The sequence below is a fragment of the Cyprinus carpio genome, chromosome A5 (genome assembly GCF_018340385.1).
Source record: "Cyprinus carpio isolate SPL01 chromosome A5, ASM1834038v1, whole genome shotgun sequence".
NCBI lineage: Eukaryota > Metazoa > Chordata > Actinopteri > Cypriniformes > Cyprinidae > Cyprinus > Cyprinus carpio.
Genome location: NC_056576.1, coordinates 4650640 through 4667822, shown reverse-complemented (window position 1 = coordinate 4667822; position 17183 = coordinate 4650640). Strand labels below are relative to the sequence as shown.

The window sequence follows — 17183 nt, the reverse complement described above, 5'->3', positions numbered from 1 at the left end:
TGTGGTAATACAGTAGGTCCACTGAATTCCCTTTTAGAAATGTGTAGAGTGTAAACTAAATACGGCCTGCAAGCGTTTGAGCTACATGCGTCTTGTTGAGCGGAGGTGTGCTGTTCTATTATAAGCGACTGGACTTGTGTTTGTGCACCTGTCGGATGATAAAACAGGTGAAAAAATCCAGCAGTAGTTGGTCGTCTGGCATTTTCACCCCAGCAGGAACCAATTAGTGGAGTGTTACTGTTGGAGCGGTGCTCTGGTTAATCGCTCCCGGCCACAGGCTACGCCAGCGGCCCAATGCCTCCATCTGCCTCCACCTCCGGGATCAGACCTGTCCGCAGCCAGAGAGACAGGGACGGACAGATGGAGACGAGGATGAGGCTTCATATATAATTTACACGTTCCCTGGAGAAGAGTGCTGAGACTCAGGTCAATGGATGGACGGATAGAAAGATCTACTCCAGTAAGGAAAGATGCAGTCCGTTGTGTAACTGGATTCCCAAACGAGTCTGAAGCTCATAAATACACATGAGGGCTCCACATGAACGTTTTTATCAGACCTTAGTGCTTAACCTTACTGTAAACCACCAACCAATCAGATCAACTCATGCTGTGTTCAATAAACACTCATTTAATTAAAGTCTGACATTCGCTTCTTAGGATTTGGAAGCAATTTTCCATCGAGAGCAAAGGTGGAGTGTGTTGTTTCTGTGAAAAAAGGCATTTTTTTTTGCGAGGAATAAATTATGAAATGTTGATGACATCATATAAACATAGTATAAGAAAGAAATTAAAAAAGTTTCAGTGTGTTAGTTTAAATAGCATGGCGAGACACATTTAAGTTGTTATTGGTTTTTTACAGCCATATGTTGTGTGTAGTAGTATGAGAACTAATAAATTCATATTTATGAACGCTTACTTTTCATTCACTACATTCCAAAGCATAATATCTGACTTTTCACTCTTTACTTAATTCGAAGAAAAACGTGCTGTTTTTTGATGGATTACCGAAACTCTCTTAATTTTTAAATGTAATAGTTTGAAACACTAACATGGCTTTTCCTTTAATAAAAACCATAAAACAGCACTTCATTTCAACATTTATTCTCCATATCCAGTCATCTTCTCTGAGACCAGTCCGTTGAACAAATCTTTTGAGACGATTCTTTTTAATGAACTGGTCCACAAATCATTTGTGAATTTAGTAGATTAAACTTTCAGGAGTTACCCAAAAAATATGTTCTAAGAATGTTCTCATTAAGTTATGATTAAGTTATTAATCATAAGAAACATTGCATTTTATAATTTTGCAAACACTACAGAAACTTTACTTTGAATGTTCTCTGAACATCCTGAAACAAGTAAGTGTTTCAGAAATAATAAATCATGTTTTTGTTAAAGTTATTGTTTTCTAATGTTTTGAAAACATTATTAAAGAACAGATAACATACTGGAAGAACGTTTGTTCATAACTTTGAGAGAACATTCTGGAAACGTTCCTTGTTATTAGGTTAATAACTCAGTGATTCAATAATATGGACATAGCAAGTCAGGTTAACAATAAACACCTAAATTGATATTATGCACAATAAAACCAGTTTGTTTTTTGTTTTTTGCTGAAATAAAAATGCACGAGTTGACAATTTGTCGGTACAGTCTGCAGCATCAGTATTGATATTATTGATTAATAGGCTGCACGCACGGTTTGTCGCACCATCCTCTCTAATCCGTCTCTATATGCTCAGCATTGAACCGGCGGCTTCATTAGGTGCACAGGGGAGTATGTGCTATTAAACGAGGTTAATCAGTGCTATCGATTCACGGTTAAACAAAACAGACAGAAGGTGCATGAATGTCCTAGGAGTCTTTTGCTAATGATGGCGACTTCGCTCTTGTCATTATTATCTAATTGGCCTAATAAGGCTTTGTCCATTGTGGCCAGGATGAAGGGGTGTGTGTGTGTGTTACAGTTGCTCTTTCCAAACATGTCTAGAGCCCCCTGCAGGTCATGTTTGGCATATGTTTAACATGAGCACATGCACTGCCTTCCATTTCTTTTTATAAATAGAAAGTGAAATAACAAGCAATGTGCAATGCTGAACAGCTGTATGCTAGCATTAATTCACTGAGTGGCATCAGTTGTTATCTCAAATATACTATCGTCCAAATGTTTGTGGTCAGAAAGACTTTTTTAAAAATAAATTAATAATTTTATTCACCAAGGATGCATTGAATTGATCAAAAGTGATGGTAAAGACATTTATTATGTTATAAAAGTTCTATTTCAAATAAATGCTGTTCTTTTGAACTTTCTGTTCATCAAAGAATCCTTAAAAATTAAATGTATCACAGTTTGCACAAACATATGAAGCAGCTTTGTTTTCAAAATTGATCAACTTTGGAATGGTAGTGTATAAATGTTTATTTTCTTTGTTATACAATATCATGACATTTGGAAGCCCAATAAAATAATTAGTCACAAACGAGATATTAAAAACCATAGCTGAGTTGGGAGCATGTCACTAAGAAAACATGTCATGAAATGGATACAGCATCTGTATTAATGGTAAATTTGTTCAAATTATTATTTTTATTTTTTGTAAACTTGCAATAAATCTAAAATGTATGAACAAAATACCATATTACTGTACAATTACAACAGAATATATGTGACCAAGGACCACAAAACCAACCATAAGGGTCAATTGTTTTTTATTAATAATAAATATTAATGAATAAATAAGCTTTTGTTAGGATAGGATATATATTTGGCCGAGATACAACTATTTGAAAATTTGAGGGTGCAAAAAAAATCTAAATATTGAGAAAATCGCCTTTAAAGTTCTCCATATGAAGTCCTTAGCCATGCATATTACTAATGATAATAAATTTTTAATATAATTACGGTAGCAAATTTACAAAATATCTTCATGGCACATGATCTTTACTTAATATCCTAATGATTTTTGGTATAAAAGAAAAATCTATAATTTTGACCCATACAATGTATTGTAGGCTATTGCTATAAATGTACTCATGCGACTTATGACTGGTTTTGTGGTCCAGGGTTACATATGATGATTCAATTTACAGGACCTTCACAAGTTGAATAGAAACATAAAAAAGCAAAAACACAGCAGATGCACATTCATTATTCATCATTTTGTAGATATAGAGTTGAAAAATCCTACTCCAACCAAACTGATTTTAACGCATCTGAGGTCATATTCCACGAAAAAAACATAGAAATTCATTTATATCTTGTGTGTGTGTGTGTGTGTGTGTGTGTGTGTGTGTGTGTGTGTGTGTGTGTGTGTGTGTGTGCTTATATCAGAATGGATTTGAAAAAGCAGCATTATCTCCAGCCCCTCCAGCATAAGCTTTTATAGCAGGAAAGTTTGGCTTCTACACAAACACGCACATCATCCTCCTCATGCGCCGCTGTGTGCAGCAGCTCTGGGCAGAGGCTGATAAAACCTGCTATTGTGATGCCATACATTACCAGCTGAGCTGAATGCACAATGGTTGCCCGTGGTTACACCAGTCTACTTTAACCAGACAGCAGGTGCAGGTTTCATGTGCCGATGTGTTACGACCCTTTCACATGACTTACATCAACACACCTCGACATACGCGTCATGTGCTGCTTTGACCTGTGTGTGAAAACCTGCTCAGTTCCAAAATCTAGTGAGCTGCCCTGCTGTCTGCTGCCTACATGTACATAGAGAGCATGCTGACTTAAATGGAGCTGTTTACATCATTGTGATATGCACAAGATTTGACTCACAGTTGAATTTATTGGTAGCATGTTGGTAACCTGCTGTAATGCATAAAAATGCACAGCACACACAAATATTGGGGAAAATAGTCATTATTTAAACTACATTTACACTACAAATAATTTTTAATGTTTTTGAACGAAGTCACTTCTGTTCACCAAGGCTGCATTTACTGTATTTGATCAGAAATACAGTAAAAACAGTAAAATTGTGAAATATATAATATTTTGGAAAGATTTCTGATTGATCATGTGACACTGAGGACCGGAGTAATGATGCTTAAAATTCAGCTTTGATCACGGGAATTTTAAAATATATTCAAATAGAAAACAATTAATAGAATATTGCAGTTTTTACTGTATGTTTTATTAAATTAATGCACTTAGCAAAATAAACGTAATTATTCCAATCTTTTGACTGGTAGTGTAACTATTGCAATGCTTTCAAGCATTTATAGAATGATTTATACTAATGAGTGGCAGTTTCCCGCATATTTCTCTTCATGTGTTTGATAGATTTTTTCACTCAGCTTGTTGCATGCAACTTCGTCTTAGAATTTGGCCAAAAGAAGGGAGCACATCTTTTTTGTTTTGAAACAGGATTTCAGTGCCATCTCTTTTTGCACCGTATGGGTTCAAATGTTATCAAGTGCACACTTTCGTTTGAGTGTGCTGACTGTCAAGTCACCTTTACCACCCACAGATTTCTGCATCGTGACATTGCTCTGGTCCAGCGCCCCCTGCAGGCAGCTGTGCACCTCTGAAATCATGTTACAGCCAAACTGTGAGGCTCGACAGCCTCTCTCTCTCACACACACTATGGTAATCTTGTTTACCGTAGTTTTCTCTGGAGAAAATGAGAATGGCCCATTTAATATCCAAACCCTTGGCGGGGCTGAATGTTTCCATGCTGCGTTTATTTACGCATTTTTAGCACATCTCTGAAAGTGGGGAGATTAAAAAGAAGAAAATGTGAGTGGTGACCTGTGCAAAAGTTTTTCTGGATGGTTGCTGGCAGGGTTAATTACAGTGGATTGGCTCCTTCCTTCAATGTTTGCTGGGATTTTTTCACCTGTTTTGCCATTCATTGGGTGAAAATCACTCCTGAATGATTCCTTAAATCATGTTTTATTGAGGAGATTGTTGTCATTTTACACATTCATTTTTGTTTGTAGGTATTCCGAAGAAGAAATCCGACAGAAGGTTGGAACGTTTCGGCAGATGCTGATGGAGAAGGAGGGTGTGATAACTCGAGAAGGCTTGCACCCACGTCCACCGTGAGTCAATCACACATGATGTGTGTCAGACAGTGAATGAGCAAACGATTGATCTGCTCTGATCTTATCTTCCCAAAGTAATTGAATATACTATAGTGTGTGTTTCCTGTAGAGACAGTATTAGATAACATTTGTGTGCGTCATTGTATTACTGTGATTAATGATAACGCTGACCAGCACTTATAGAAACCATCCATAATACAAATCTCAATGCCAGTGAATAGATACTGGATGTTAAATAGATAAATTTACATTAAATGCATTTACTAGAAACTAGAAACACCCTAATTTATGTAACTGGCTGGAAAACCATTTAGCTAAATAATGCAATGCAAAAATGCATCACAGTGGTTGAAATGAATAATTTTTCTTTCTGGTTCATTTACATGAACTGTCTGAACAAACTGATTCACTAAAATGAATCTTTGGGAAATGCCTACTCTGTTTTTTATCTACCGATGAACACAGAAACTTTTTAGCACTAGTGCATCAAAATGAGGAGCAAATGATGAGGCCATGTTGTGTTCTGCCGCATATAGGCCTAATGTGTTTGTTTCAGCTGTACACACACAAACTTTCTTAGCTTGTGGGAGCAGGTCCTTTATCAGAAGCAGGAGATGATCATGATTTAATACTCTCTACAGATCATAAATGACCCTGCGTTAATGCCATAGCACAGCCCCAAGGAAACCTCAGTGACCATACATTACCTCCTTCACCCAGAGACCAATCTAATAAAAAAAGCCTTTTCATCTTAAATCTAACTTCCTATTCTGGCCATTCTGTATGTTGTCATTTAACCCTTCTGTTCTGTCACAGAACCCTAATTTTGTCATTTAACCCTTCTGTTTAATCACAGTATCCTTACATTTTCATTTAACCCTTCTGTTCCATCATAGGACCCTTCCAGTATGTTTTCATTTAACCCCTCTGTTCTGTCACAGAACCCCAATTTTGAAATTTAACCATTATGTTCAATCACAGGGTCCTTATGTTGTCATTTAACCCTTCTTTTCTCTCACGGAACCCTAATTTTGTCAGTTAACCCTTAAGTTTCATCACAGGATCCTTCCAAGATGTTGTCATTTAACCCTCGTTTTCTGTCACAGAACCCTAATTATGACATTTAACCCTTCTTTTTCATCACAGAATTCTTATGTTTTGATTTAACCCTTTTGTTCCATCATAGGACCCTTCAAGTATGTTGTCATTTACCCCTTCTTTTATGTCACAGAATCCTTATCATTTAACCCTTCTGTTCAGTCACAGAACCCTTATGTTCCCTTTTAACCCATTTTTATTCAACCTTTATTAAACCAGAAAATTAAAAACTCTTGAGATTTAACATTTCTTTTACAAGAGGGTCCTGGCCAAGACAGGCAGCACACACATAAACATAAAAACATTTAAACAAATCAAAATGCATTAATTCACATAAACAATACGCATTAATCAAAGTACAAGTACAACTGGGTAAATCCAAGACAAAATCATTTAAAATGCACTTATATTCATTGAAAGAGCTGTTTTCAGATGGTGCAGAATAATACTACCCTTTTACCCATATTTGTACAAATTTTCTTTTATATCACAGGACTGTCAGGCTGTTTATAAAAGCACTTTTGCAGAAGCAGGATGGTGACATTTACCACTGTGATGAAGAATCATTACAGCTTTAGATAAGATCGCCTGAAGTAGTGAAATGCTAATTTTAATTGATCAAGACACATGTTAGGAAGGATAATGAGGATAAGTTAAGGCTTTATAATGAGGTAGATAGATTATAAAAAGTGAGTGTGACAGAAAAATAGGTCTGTTAGTACCTCTCCAGGAATTCTTGTAAAAGCTGGCACCTTCATTATCACATTGTATAATCACCTTTATTCTGTTTCTAAGAAATATTTGTTCCTTATTCGTTTAAGAAATTATTGGTAGGGTAAATAAATAGATGTTGACTTAACTAAGAGAAAAATGTGACCCTGGACCACAAAACCAGTCATAAGTTGCACAAGTATTTTTATAGCAATAGCAAAAAATACATCGTATGGGTCAAAATTATCGATTTTTCTTTTATGCCAAAAATCATTAGAAAATTAAGTAAAGATCATGTTCCATGAAGATATTTTGTAAATTCCCCACCATAAATATATCAAAACTTCATTTTTGATTAGTAATATATGCATTGCTAAGGAGTTAATTACGGAAGTTCTAAGCGGCCATGCATTATAATTTTTTTTCTTTTTGTTTTCTCGTTATAACGACTTAATTTTCTCGTTATCTCGACATAACGAAGGTCGTTTTCTCGTTATAACGACTTAATTTTCTCGTTATCTCGAAATAACGAAGTTCGTTTTCTCGTTATAACGACTTAATTTTCTCGTTATCTCGAAATAACGAAGTTCGTTTTCTCGTTATAACGACTTAATTTTCTCGTTATCTCGACATAACGAAAGTCGTTTTCTCGTTATAACGACTTAATTTTCTCGTTATCTCGACATAACGAAGTTCGTTTTCTCGTTATAACGACTTAATTTTCTCGTTATCTCGACATAACGAAGTTCGTTTTCTCGTTATAACGACTTAATTTTCTCTAAGAATTTACAAAACTGCGCCAGCAGGTGGCACTATAGACCTGAATATAACTGATGGGGTGTTGTATACTATCCACTTTACTGTACGCGAACCTTCCTCGTGATCGCTATAATTTGTGCAGTCTTGTTTATTACTGACATTTAATTAATTCATAAATGTTAAATGCTTGAATCAATATGAATATTTTGTGTATTAAGTTCCTGCTAGATGCATGAGTTTCACCAACGCATTCTGTTTCATCAATAACTGCTTATCAAAACCAAGGTTGACATCACTGTATTCTGTTTGCACCAATATATATTATATTTGTGCTTCTTATTAGGCTCATGATTAATTTAAATTTAATTTTAATTTAATGATTAGGTAGTTCATAAGCGGAGAGTGTTCTGTTTATCTACAGTAGGACGGGATTTAACGATGTAGGCTGATGTGCTTCTTTTCCTTATTACGAATCTTTATTGTTAACCATATTTATGAGAAATGTGATGTATATGTAAAATCCATAGGCTAATTTAATTCAGTTTTGTTCTGTAATGTTGTAATGGTTTTTTTCTACACACACACACATACACTACACGTACACATGAACGCTCTTTTCAAACAGAAGCTTGTAACACACATGATATCTGCCACATAATGACTACTACAAATTACAAATTATATATAATTTTATTTCATATAAAGGGAAAATTAAAAGTGAGTTTAATCCAAGCAGCTCTAATGGCGCGGGGTGTTGCCATTTAAACATGTTAATTACAAAAACAAAACGTTTGTTGTACTGTCTCTGGAAAAAATCAACAGTGATTGATCAGCCTTTATTTATACAGTATTTAGACGTTATTATTACCTAGGCGAAGCAAAGTTTGCTGAAATATAGGCTACAGTAAGAGCGCCTGCATGGCTGTCCATCAGATGCCTGTCAAAGTTGAGTTCGTTACTATAGCAACAGTAAAACTTTCATGTCGTTATAACGAGAAAACAAACTTTCGTTGTGTCGAGATAACGAGAAAATTAAGTCGTTATAACGAGAAAACGACTTTCGTTATGTCGCGATAACGAGAAAATTAAGTCGTTATAACGAGAAAACAAAAAGGAAAAAAATTATAATGGATGGCCGCTTAGAACTTCCGTAGTTAATTTAGACGATTTGTTGTTTTCAAGATTTTCAAGTAGTTGTATCTCGGCCAAATATTTTCCGATCCTAATAAACCACACATCAATGGAAAGCTTATTTATTCAGCTCTCAGATGATGTATAAATCTCAATTTTGAAAAATTGACACTTAAGACTGGTTTTGTGGTCCAGGGTCACAAATGTTCTAACATACATTAGAGTAAAATGAAGACTCATATCTGATAGCACAGTTTGAGACATTGCAAGAATGAGTCATAATAGCTCATTGCTGCATTTTAGACCAGCGCAGGTCATGACCTTTGACCATTATCTCCTGAATGCACAGGGTCAGACTGCTTCCTCACGAGGATGAAGATCATGTGGAAAACGCTGCATACATTGACGGCTATGAGGAAGACTATGAGTGGGATGGAGAATATTACAAGCAAGATTCAACTGCCTACGATGAGTGCAGGTAAAAAGCTGAGAAAGGAAGAACACAGAGCGTCTCCTCTAAACTCAACACCTACAAGCACCCTGAGAGAAATTCTAGAGGAAGTTATTGTTATATTAAGCATAAGTGATCCTTCAATAAACTGCATTCTCCTTGGTTACAGTTGCTAGCTTTCTACAGAATATCCCATAGAAATGAACTCGAGATTTGTGAACCTGTTCATATTCAGGAAAAGATGCTCATAAAGTGGTAAAAATGGATTAACTATTATTGTTGTTGCTATTTATTTATTTAAAAATAATATTAAATATTATTGTTAAATATTAAATATGGAGCAATCGTGGGTAATTTTACATGTTTAATTTGCAAACAGAGAAACATATTTTAAAGTATGCATGTCAAGATTTAAAGATTTGGAAAAGATTATAATCACTCAGTAATTTTCCACTATATATATCCAACACTGCGTTTGTTTACTCCATTTCTTGTCTTCTACTCTAGATCCAAGAGGAAATCCAGCAGTTCACCTTCCCCTCGGCCAAAGAAGAGGAAAAAGAAGAAGGCAAGAAGACACAGTCGGTCAGTTTGCTTTCTGTGATTTAATGCAGTGCAGCATCATGTACTGAAAAGTAATTTCACCCAATAGCAAGTATACTGTGCATAGTATGCATAGAATACCTAAATAACCTATACAACACCGACCGGACCAGCAATATACAACAGAAACACTGTATCCAGCAATGCAGTGTGCTCAAATTAACCTGTAATTACTAGGGGTGCACGATAAATATCGGCCGATAATTAATGCGCATCTCATCAGTAAAGCCGGTTCTCTAATCAGTGGTAAATTCCATCAGGTGCGTGATTTTACATAGAGCAGCTGTTACTACACAGAGCCGTTGTTAACTGACAAGCTGCGCAAATCTAGGTTGATAATGAACTTTGCGCATTAATTATCGGCCGATATTTATCGTGCACCCCTAGTAATTACCAGTGTGATCTCTTATTTGACTCATTTTGAGTTTTTGAGCCAAAAATTGAAATGTAATATTTAGAGGTTTGTTAAGATTACGCAAATTCTATGTATAAGCAGTAGTATTAGTAATGCTTGACATACTTTATCAAGAAACAAAAATGCGAGAGTGAAAAAGGTCAAGAAGAACATTTAAATATAATTGACTGAAAAAATGGATGAGAGCGACGGTATGTGCTTGATATTTAATTGTTGTTGTGTTTGTGTGACCCACAGAGCCGACAGCTCGTCTCCAACCCGCAGAGACAAGAGGAAGAAAAGCGGAAAGAAACACAAAAGAGACAGGTGTGTGTGTGTGTGTGGGGGGGGGGCATTCAATCACACAGGTGTACATCATTCGCTGATCAATTAACACTGATTTCCCAGCCAATGTTATTAGAATATGCAAATTTTCAGTATTCATGCATGCCACACAAATATCATCATAACCTACTTCATTAGCCAAAATCTGCATTATGCACAGAGCACACTGCATCAGATATTGTATCCCACAATGCAATGCACAAAATCTAGACTTCCATTTCTAATGAGACGAATAAACTGACCATGATTTTAATCTCTACTTTAAATATCTGTTTTTATATCCTTATGTTATCATATTGACCTGCTATTTGTTTAGATTTCAAAGGTTTCACACACAAAACTGGATTAAAAATCCAAATAAAATTTCTGTTTCTGTGATGATGACTGTGTGAAAAAACTCTCCAAAATAAACCTGTAGCATACGATCTAAAAAATTATTCAGTTGCTATATGTACTGTAAATATCACAATAATAAATAACTTCACTATCTTAATAAAATCTCTGAATATCACTGAAGTTGGACATAGCCAAATAATTGCCTAAAATTGTCATTTGTATTTGAGTAACAAAGGATATTTTTAAGATATACTTAGTATTTTTATGCTTGATATTTTGAATATAAATCAGTTTATTCAAGAATGGATTATGCTGATCAGTTTTAAGAACTTTTACTCATTCTATATTAGTATCCTTTATTTTAAAAACTTTCGAAATTGAGTTGAAACTGGACACAATTAACATTCCGAGAACAGCCTCAGATTCTAATTTGAACAGAAAATGTCTTGGGCAGATTTAAACTGTTCTTGTTAATATTTTATTATTAGCATTTGTATTTTGACCGGAAGCATCAAGGACTAGAGCAAACTCAACTCAATGTCCAAAAATAGCACCAGGCATGAACAAGATAAGCGTGCTTTACACAAAGACCTTTCTGCATTCAGCAAATATTCATGATATTATGTCAGAAATATCTGCAGTATTTTGTGCCTTTACAGTCTTAAAAAATGTCCTTGTCCAAATATTGATAAACGGACGTGTCAGCATTTTAAATGCTTTGGTTTCTGTCTGTCTTTCTATTATTGCACTTAGTGTGTGTATATCCGTGTATCACTATGCAGGTTTCTTCCGAGTTTCCTCTTGTCATGACCTCTTCTCTATTAAAATTCATAAGGTGGTTTTCACACAGCAGTCTGTTTTGAAAATGTTATATGATTCTCTGTATATAGTGGTCTTGACATAGAGATCCTGTAGAGCACAGTGCTAGCAATACCAAGGTCATGTGTTCAATTCCCAAGGAACACAAACTGATAAAACATAAAGCTTGTATGTAATGCTAGTCACTGTGGATAAAAGCATCTGATGAATGAATAATTTATTATGAATTTCTGGCCCACTGCAGACTTGATAGAGTTTCGTATGGCCTCTTAAGTGTTTATTCAGTTTTTACTTCATGCATGTTGACTTGTGCCTATAGTGTTAAGATATAAGAGATTATATATATATATATATATATATATATATATAAAAATATATATACACAAAAAAAAAATAAAAGTTATTTATATTTTATAAAAATATATAAATTCATACATACATATTTATAATTAACAAACTTGATGTAGAGACCAACATGCTTTATATTTCTCCAATACAATGCAGTCTTCTCTGTACAGGACAGATCATTTTTATTCATCTCACGTCACTCTGACGGCTTTATAACAGCTTTCTCCTCTCCTGTTTTTTTTTCCTTTATCAAGAAAACATGACAGGACTGACAGATGCTTGGGTGCATGTGTATCTGTTTGTGTCAGATGTATATAATAGCCAACACACAACGGAAACATGCTGGATCCTTGAGTCAATGTCTTATTACAGCAGCTTCAGTAGTGTTAGAGTGTGTATGAGGGGAAAAGTGTGGAAGAGAGTTAGAAATTGAGTGCAGAAACAGAGTCAGTTTTTCCTTACAGTATGGATTGAGCAGAGATGTTTAAAGGCGAAACTGTGGTATATCTGGTCTTATTCTGTGTTAAATTACCTTAAAAAAAAGTTGCTAAAACAGATGTACATACAGTGACCCTCAAAGAATATATACTGTAGATATTTCAATCACAATTAAAAATTAATGTCTTTGCATTAGATATAAAATATCATTTAAATGCCACATCACCTTTTCTCTTCACTAATGCCACTTTTCTACATTATTTTTGCTCAGTGTCTTTTAATGCTGATGTTTCTTTTAATTTTTTAGTGGATATCCAAAATTATTACCACAACACTAGATCAGTCTTTTATTAATTTCAAACCAGACAAACCTATTATTGTCAAATGTTTTGTTTGTAAAGCGTGATTGTGCAACTTTCTTAACTCTTTCCCCACCAGAAATGTTATTCTAGCTTCATGCATTCTTATTTTATCAAAACTTGAATGTGGGATAGTTTTTATGAAAGAAATCGTGTTTTTGACAAATGCTACATCCCGATAAGCACAGTCCTAAACCACATCCTGGATCAACATTTCATTCGGTAATGTTAGACAGTTTTGATTTATATGCTGTGTTATATGTTGTGTTATTTTACATATGCATTTGCTTACATATACTGTATAATTGCTTGTTTCTGCTTCTTCTTTGCCTGTGTTTGATCCAAAGATTCAGTACTCTTTCAGATGTTTAATAGTGCCTCCTACCGTAAAACAGCAAAAACACAGAAAGCTGTGAAAGTACATCAATGGCGGGGAAAGAGTTATCAATAAATGACTTTTGCTTTTGTATACTGGTATCTAATGCATGACATTCAGACATTAAAGCCTGACTTTAGGTTGAATTTTGAAGCCTAAAACTACAATATCCACTGATGTAAACAGCAGCAGTTTTCTGGTGATCATAATTTAATATCTAACCCAGCATTTCCTCTTTCTCAGGTCCACATCTGGCTCAAGGAGGAAGAGGAGACACAGGTAAACATTGATGTAATCCCAGATCTGTTCGATTTTATGCTCTGGGAATTGTGTTGGATTCATATTAGTTTTGCAGAGCCAACATCCACTTCACAGTTTGTTCAAGAGCCATCGATTGACAATCAAAGTGATGGCCAGCCACGGTTTATTTTGCTTGTATGTGCAGTTTAGGGGCTTATAAATCAAAAATCAATGATACCGCAGTAGTAGACTGGCCTAGAAAACACTTGTTGAATAGTAGCCTGTCTCTTTGAATAGTTGTACAAACAACACAGAAGAAAACAGCATAAAATTAATAAGTAATTCAGAAAACAATCTGCAGTTCTGCTCATAGACGTCTACACTCTCCGAAAAAATTGTACAGATGGTGTCACCTTTGAAAAAGTTACACCATTGCACTTTATTTACCCCTAAAGAATGCATATTAGTACCTAAACTGTACATATTACATCAGAAGTGTTCACTGAAGCAGCTGTACCTTGCAAACTCAACACAATTTAACATAATTCTGTTTTGATTTTAAGACTTTAAGCTTATTTAGTTAGATGATTTCTTATTTAGTTAGATGTGTTTGTTTTATGCTTTCAGATCTGGGAGCCCCAAAAACAAACACAAAGACAAGAACAAACAGAAGAAGAGGTGAGTAATGTTTATTCTGCCGTTTGCTTCTCTAAAATGCTCAGTGTTCAGAATTATGCTTACGTGCATCATAATGCCTCAGTCTGACAATAAAAACCCAATGCACTGAATACAGAGTTTAATGATTTAATGATATTAATTTTCTAAGCAATCAGAGTTGAGATTTTTCACTTGGGATAGTAAGCAAGCACGCAGCAACCATCTAGAATACCTTAGCAACTACCTAGCACTGACAACCACTTGAAACGTGTTAGAAACCACATAGCAACACCCTGGCAACCACCCACAACACCCTAGTAACCATCTAGAACAACCTAGCAACCACCTAGCAATGCACTGTCAAACATTTGAAACATTTTAGCAAATGCATAGCAACACCATAGCAACCACCCACAATGATCTTGTACCATCTAGATCCCACTAGAAACCACCTAGCAATGCACTGACAACCAGTCAAAATCAAATGCATGGCAACAACCACCCACAACACCCTAGTAACCATCTAGAACACCCTGGAAAAACATAGCAATGCTGTCAACTCAAAACTTTTTAGCAACCACACCCGGCAATTACTGACAACACTATTGTAACCATGTTATATGCCATAGCAACCATCTAGTAATGCACTGATGGCCACTCAGAACATTTTAGCAAATGCATAGCAACACCCCAGCAACCGACCACAACACCATCCACCTAGCAATGCACTGACAACCAGTCGATACATTTTAGCAATCACATAGTAAAACCCTGACAACTGCTACCAACACCCTAGAAACCATTTAAAACTCCCCAGCAACCTCCTGGCAATGCCTTGGCAACACTCAGGACATTTTAGCAACCACATGGCAACACCCCAACAACCACCCAAAATAAACTGTCTAAAACACCATAGTAACCACCTAGCAATGCCTTGACAACCACTCAGGACTTTTTAGCAACTGCATAGCAACACCCCAACAACCACCCAAAAGAAACTGTCTAAAAACACCATAGTAACCACCTAGCAATGCCTTGACAACCACTCAGAACTTTTTAGCAACTGCATAGCAACACCCCAACAACCACCCAAAAGAAACTGTCTAAAACACCATAGTAACCACCTAGCAATGCCTTGACAACCACTCAGGACATTTTAGCAACTGCATAGCAACACCCCAACAACCACCCAAAAGAAACTGTCTAAAACACCATAGTAACCACCTAGCAATGCCTTGACAACCACTCAGAACTTTTTAGCAACTGCATAGCAACACCCCAACAACCACCCAAAATAAACTGTCTAAAACACCATAGTAACCACCTAGCAATGCCTTGACAACCACTCAGGACTTTTTAGCAACTGCATAGCAACACCCCAGCAACCGACCACAACACCATCCACCTAGCAATGCACTGACAACCAGTCGATACATTTTAGCAATCACATAGTAAAACCCTGACAACTGCTACCAACACCCTAGTAACCATTTAAAACTCCCCAGCAACCTCCTGGCAATGCCTTGGCAACACTCAGGACATTTTAGCAACCACATGGCAACACCCCAACAACCACCCAAAATAAACTGTCTAAAACACCATAGTAACCACCTAGCAATGCCTTGACAACCACTCAGGACTTTTTAGCAACTGCATAGCAACTTCATAGCAACACCCCAACAACCACCCAAAAGAAACTGTCTAAAACACCATAGTAACCACCTAGCAATGCCTTGACAACCACTCAGGACTTTTTAGCAACTCTATAGCAACACCCCAACAACCACCCAAAAGAAACTGTCTAAAACACCATAGTAACCACCTAGCAATGCCTTGACAACCACTCAGGACTTTTTAGCAACTGCATAGCAACACCCCAACAACCACCCAAAAGAAACTGTCTAAAACACCATAGTAACCACCTAGCAATGCCTTGACAACCACTCAGAACTTTTTAGCAACTGCATAGCAACACCCCCAACAACCACCCAAAAGAAACTGTCTAAAACACCATAGTAACCACCTAGCAATGCCTTGACAACCACTCAGGACTTTTTAGCAACTGCATAGCAACACCCCAACAACCACCCAAAAGAAAACTGTCTAAAACACCATAGTAACCACCTAGCAATGCCTTGACAACCACTCAGAACTTTTTAGCAACTGCATAGCAACCTGCATAGGTTTATTTTATTATTATATTAATTTCTTGTCTTTTGTTGTTATTTTATTAGTTTGCACTGAATGACTGATTTCTTAAAACAATGTTTCAAGTTGTTAATCGCTTAATGCCATTTTGATTTAATATTTTTATCAAATTCTTATAGCCTAAAATAAGCGAAATATTTTTACACAAAATAAGTGAAAGCAACATTTATAATGCTTTTGCTGTTATCCAGTAAAAACCCAGGCACACGTACTTCTACAAGATTTGAAAAGCATTTCATCAGGAAAATATCTGTTGGGTAAAAACATCGGATTAAAAGCAGTTTTGCATACATTCTCAATCATAAACATCAAAGACATCTTCTAAATGTCTATGTGACATCTGATAGGAAACATCTTAGAGACGTATAGCAGATGAGCAAACACTATAAAAAATACATCATGCAGATACATCAAATTGATGACTCCGTGATGTATGTGTGCTATCAGGGAGCCATTATTTGTATGTATGTATTTATTTATTTTCTGTTTTGTTATTTCATAAAAAAAAAATTAAAAAAAAATTGTCCATGTAGGCTGTATGCATGGATTGTTTATGAAACGAATGACTGGGAATGATGAAACGGACTGTGAGGTGTATGATGAAGCAGTATGGGTGGAGTGTGTGTGGTGTGACGTGTTTGTGTGTGTGTGTCCCGCAGGTGTTCAGTGGAGTCTCCCAGCAGGAGTTCTCAGCACAGAGGCAGCTGCTGTAGTTCCCGCAGCGGATCCGTCTCCTCCACCGCCAGCGTCTCCAAATCACCCACCATTATCGCCTCTTATCTCCACTTCACAGGCCCTCCGACAAACATCCTCTAACAAACATTTACCATGGTGAACATAGTTTCTGCCAAAATA

General features: G+C 36.1%; 1 protein-coding gene across 2 annotated transcripts in view; it reads left to right on the top strand.

Annotated features, from left to right (window-relative positions):
• LOC109079939 (serine/arginine repetitive matrix protein 3-like) overlaps window positions 1-17183 on the top strand; it is a 78569-nt gene that overhangs the window by 42221 nt on the left and 19165 nt on the right. For both annotated transcript variants that reach the window (XM_042757278.1, XM_042757277.1), the window contains 7 exons: window positions 4951-5052; window positions 9104-9232; window positions 9713-9790; window positions 10461-10529; window positions 13467-13502; window positions 14091-14141; window positions 16988-17090. In XM_042757278.1, coding sequence (XP_042613212.1) covers window positions 4951-5052; window positions 9104-9232; window positions 9713-9790; window positions 10461-10529; window positions 13467-13502; window positions 14091-14141; window positions 16988-17090 — 568 coding nt within the window. The remainder of the gene's footprint in view (window positions 1-4950; window positions 5053-9103; window positions 9233-9712; window positions 9791-10460; window positions 10530-13466; window positions 13503-14090; window positions 14142-16987; window positions 17091-17183) is intronic.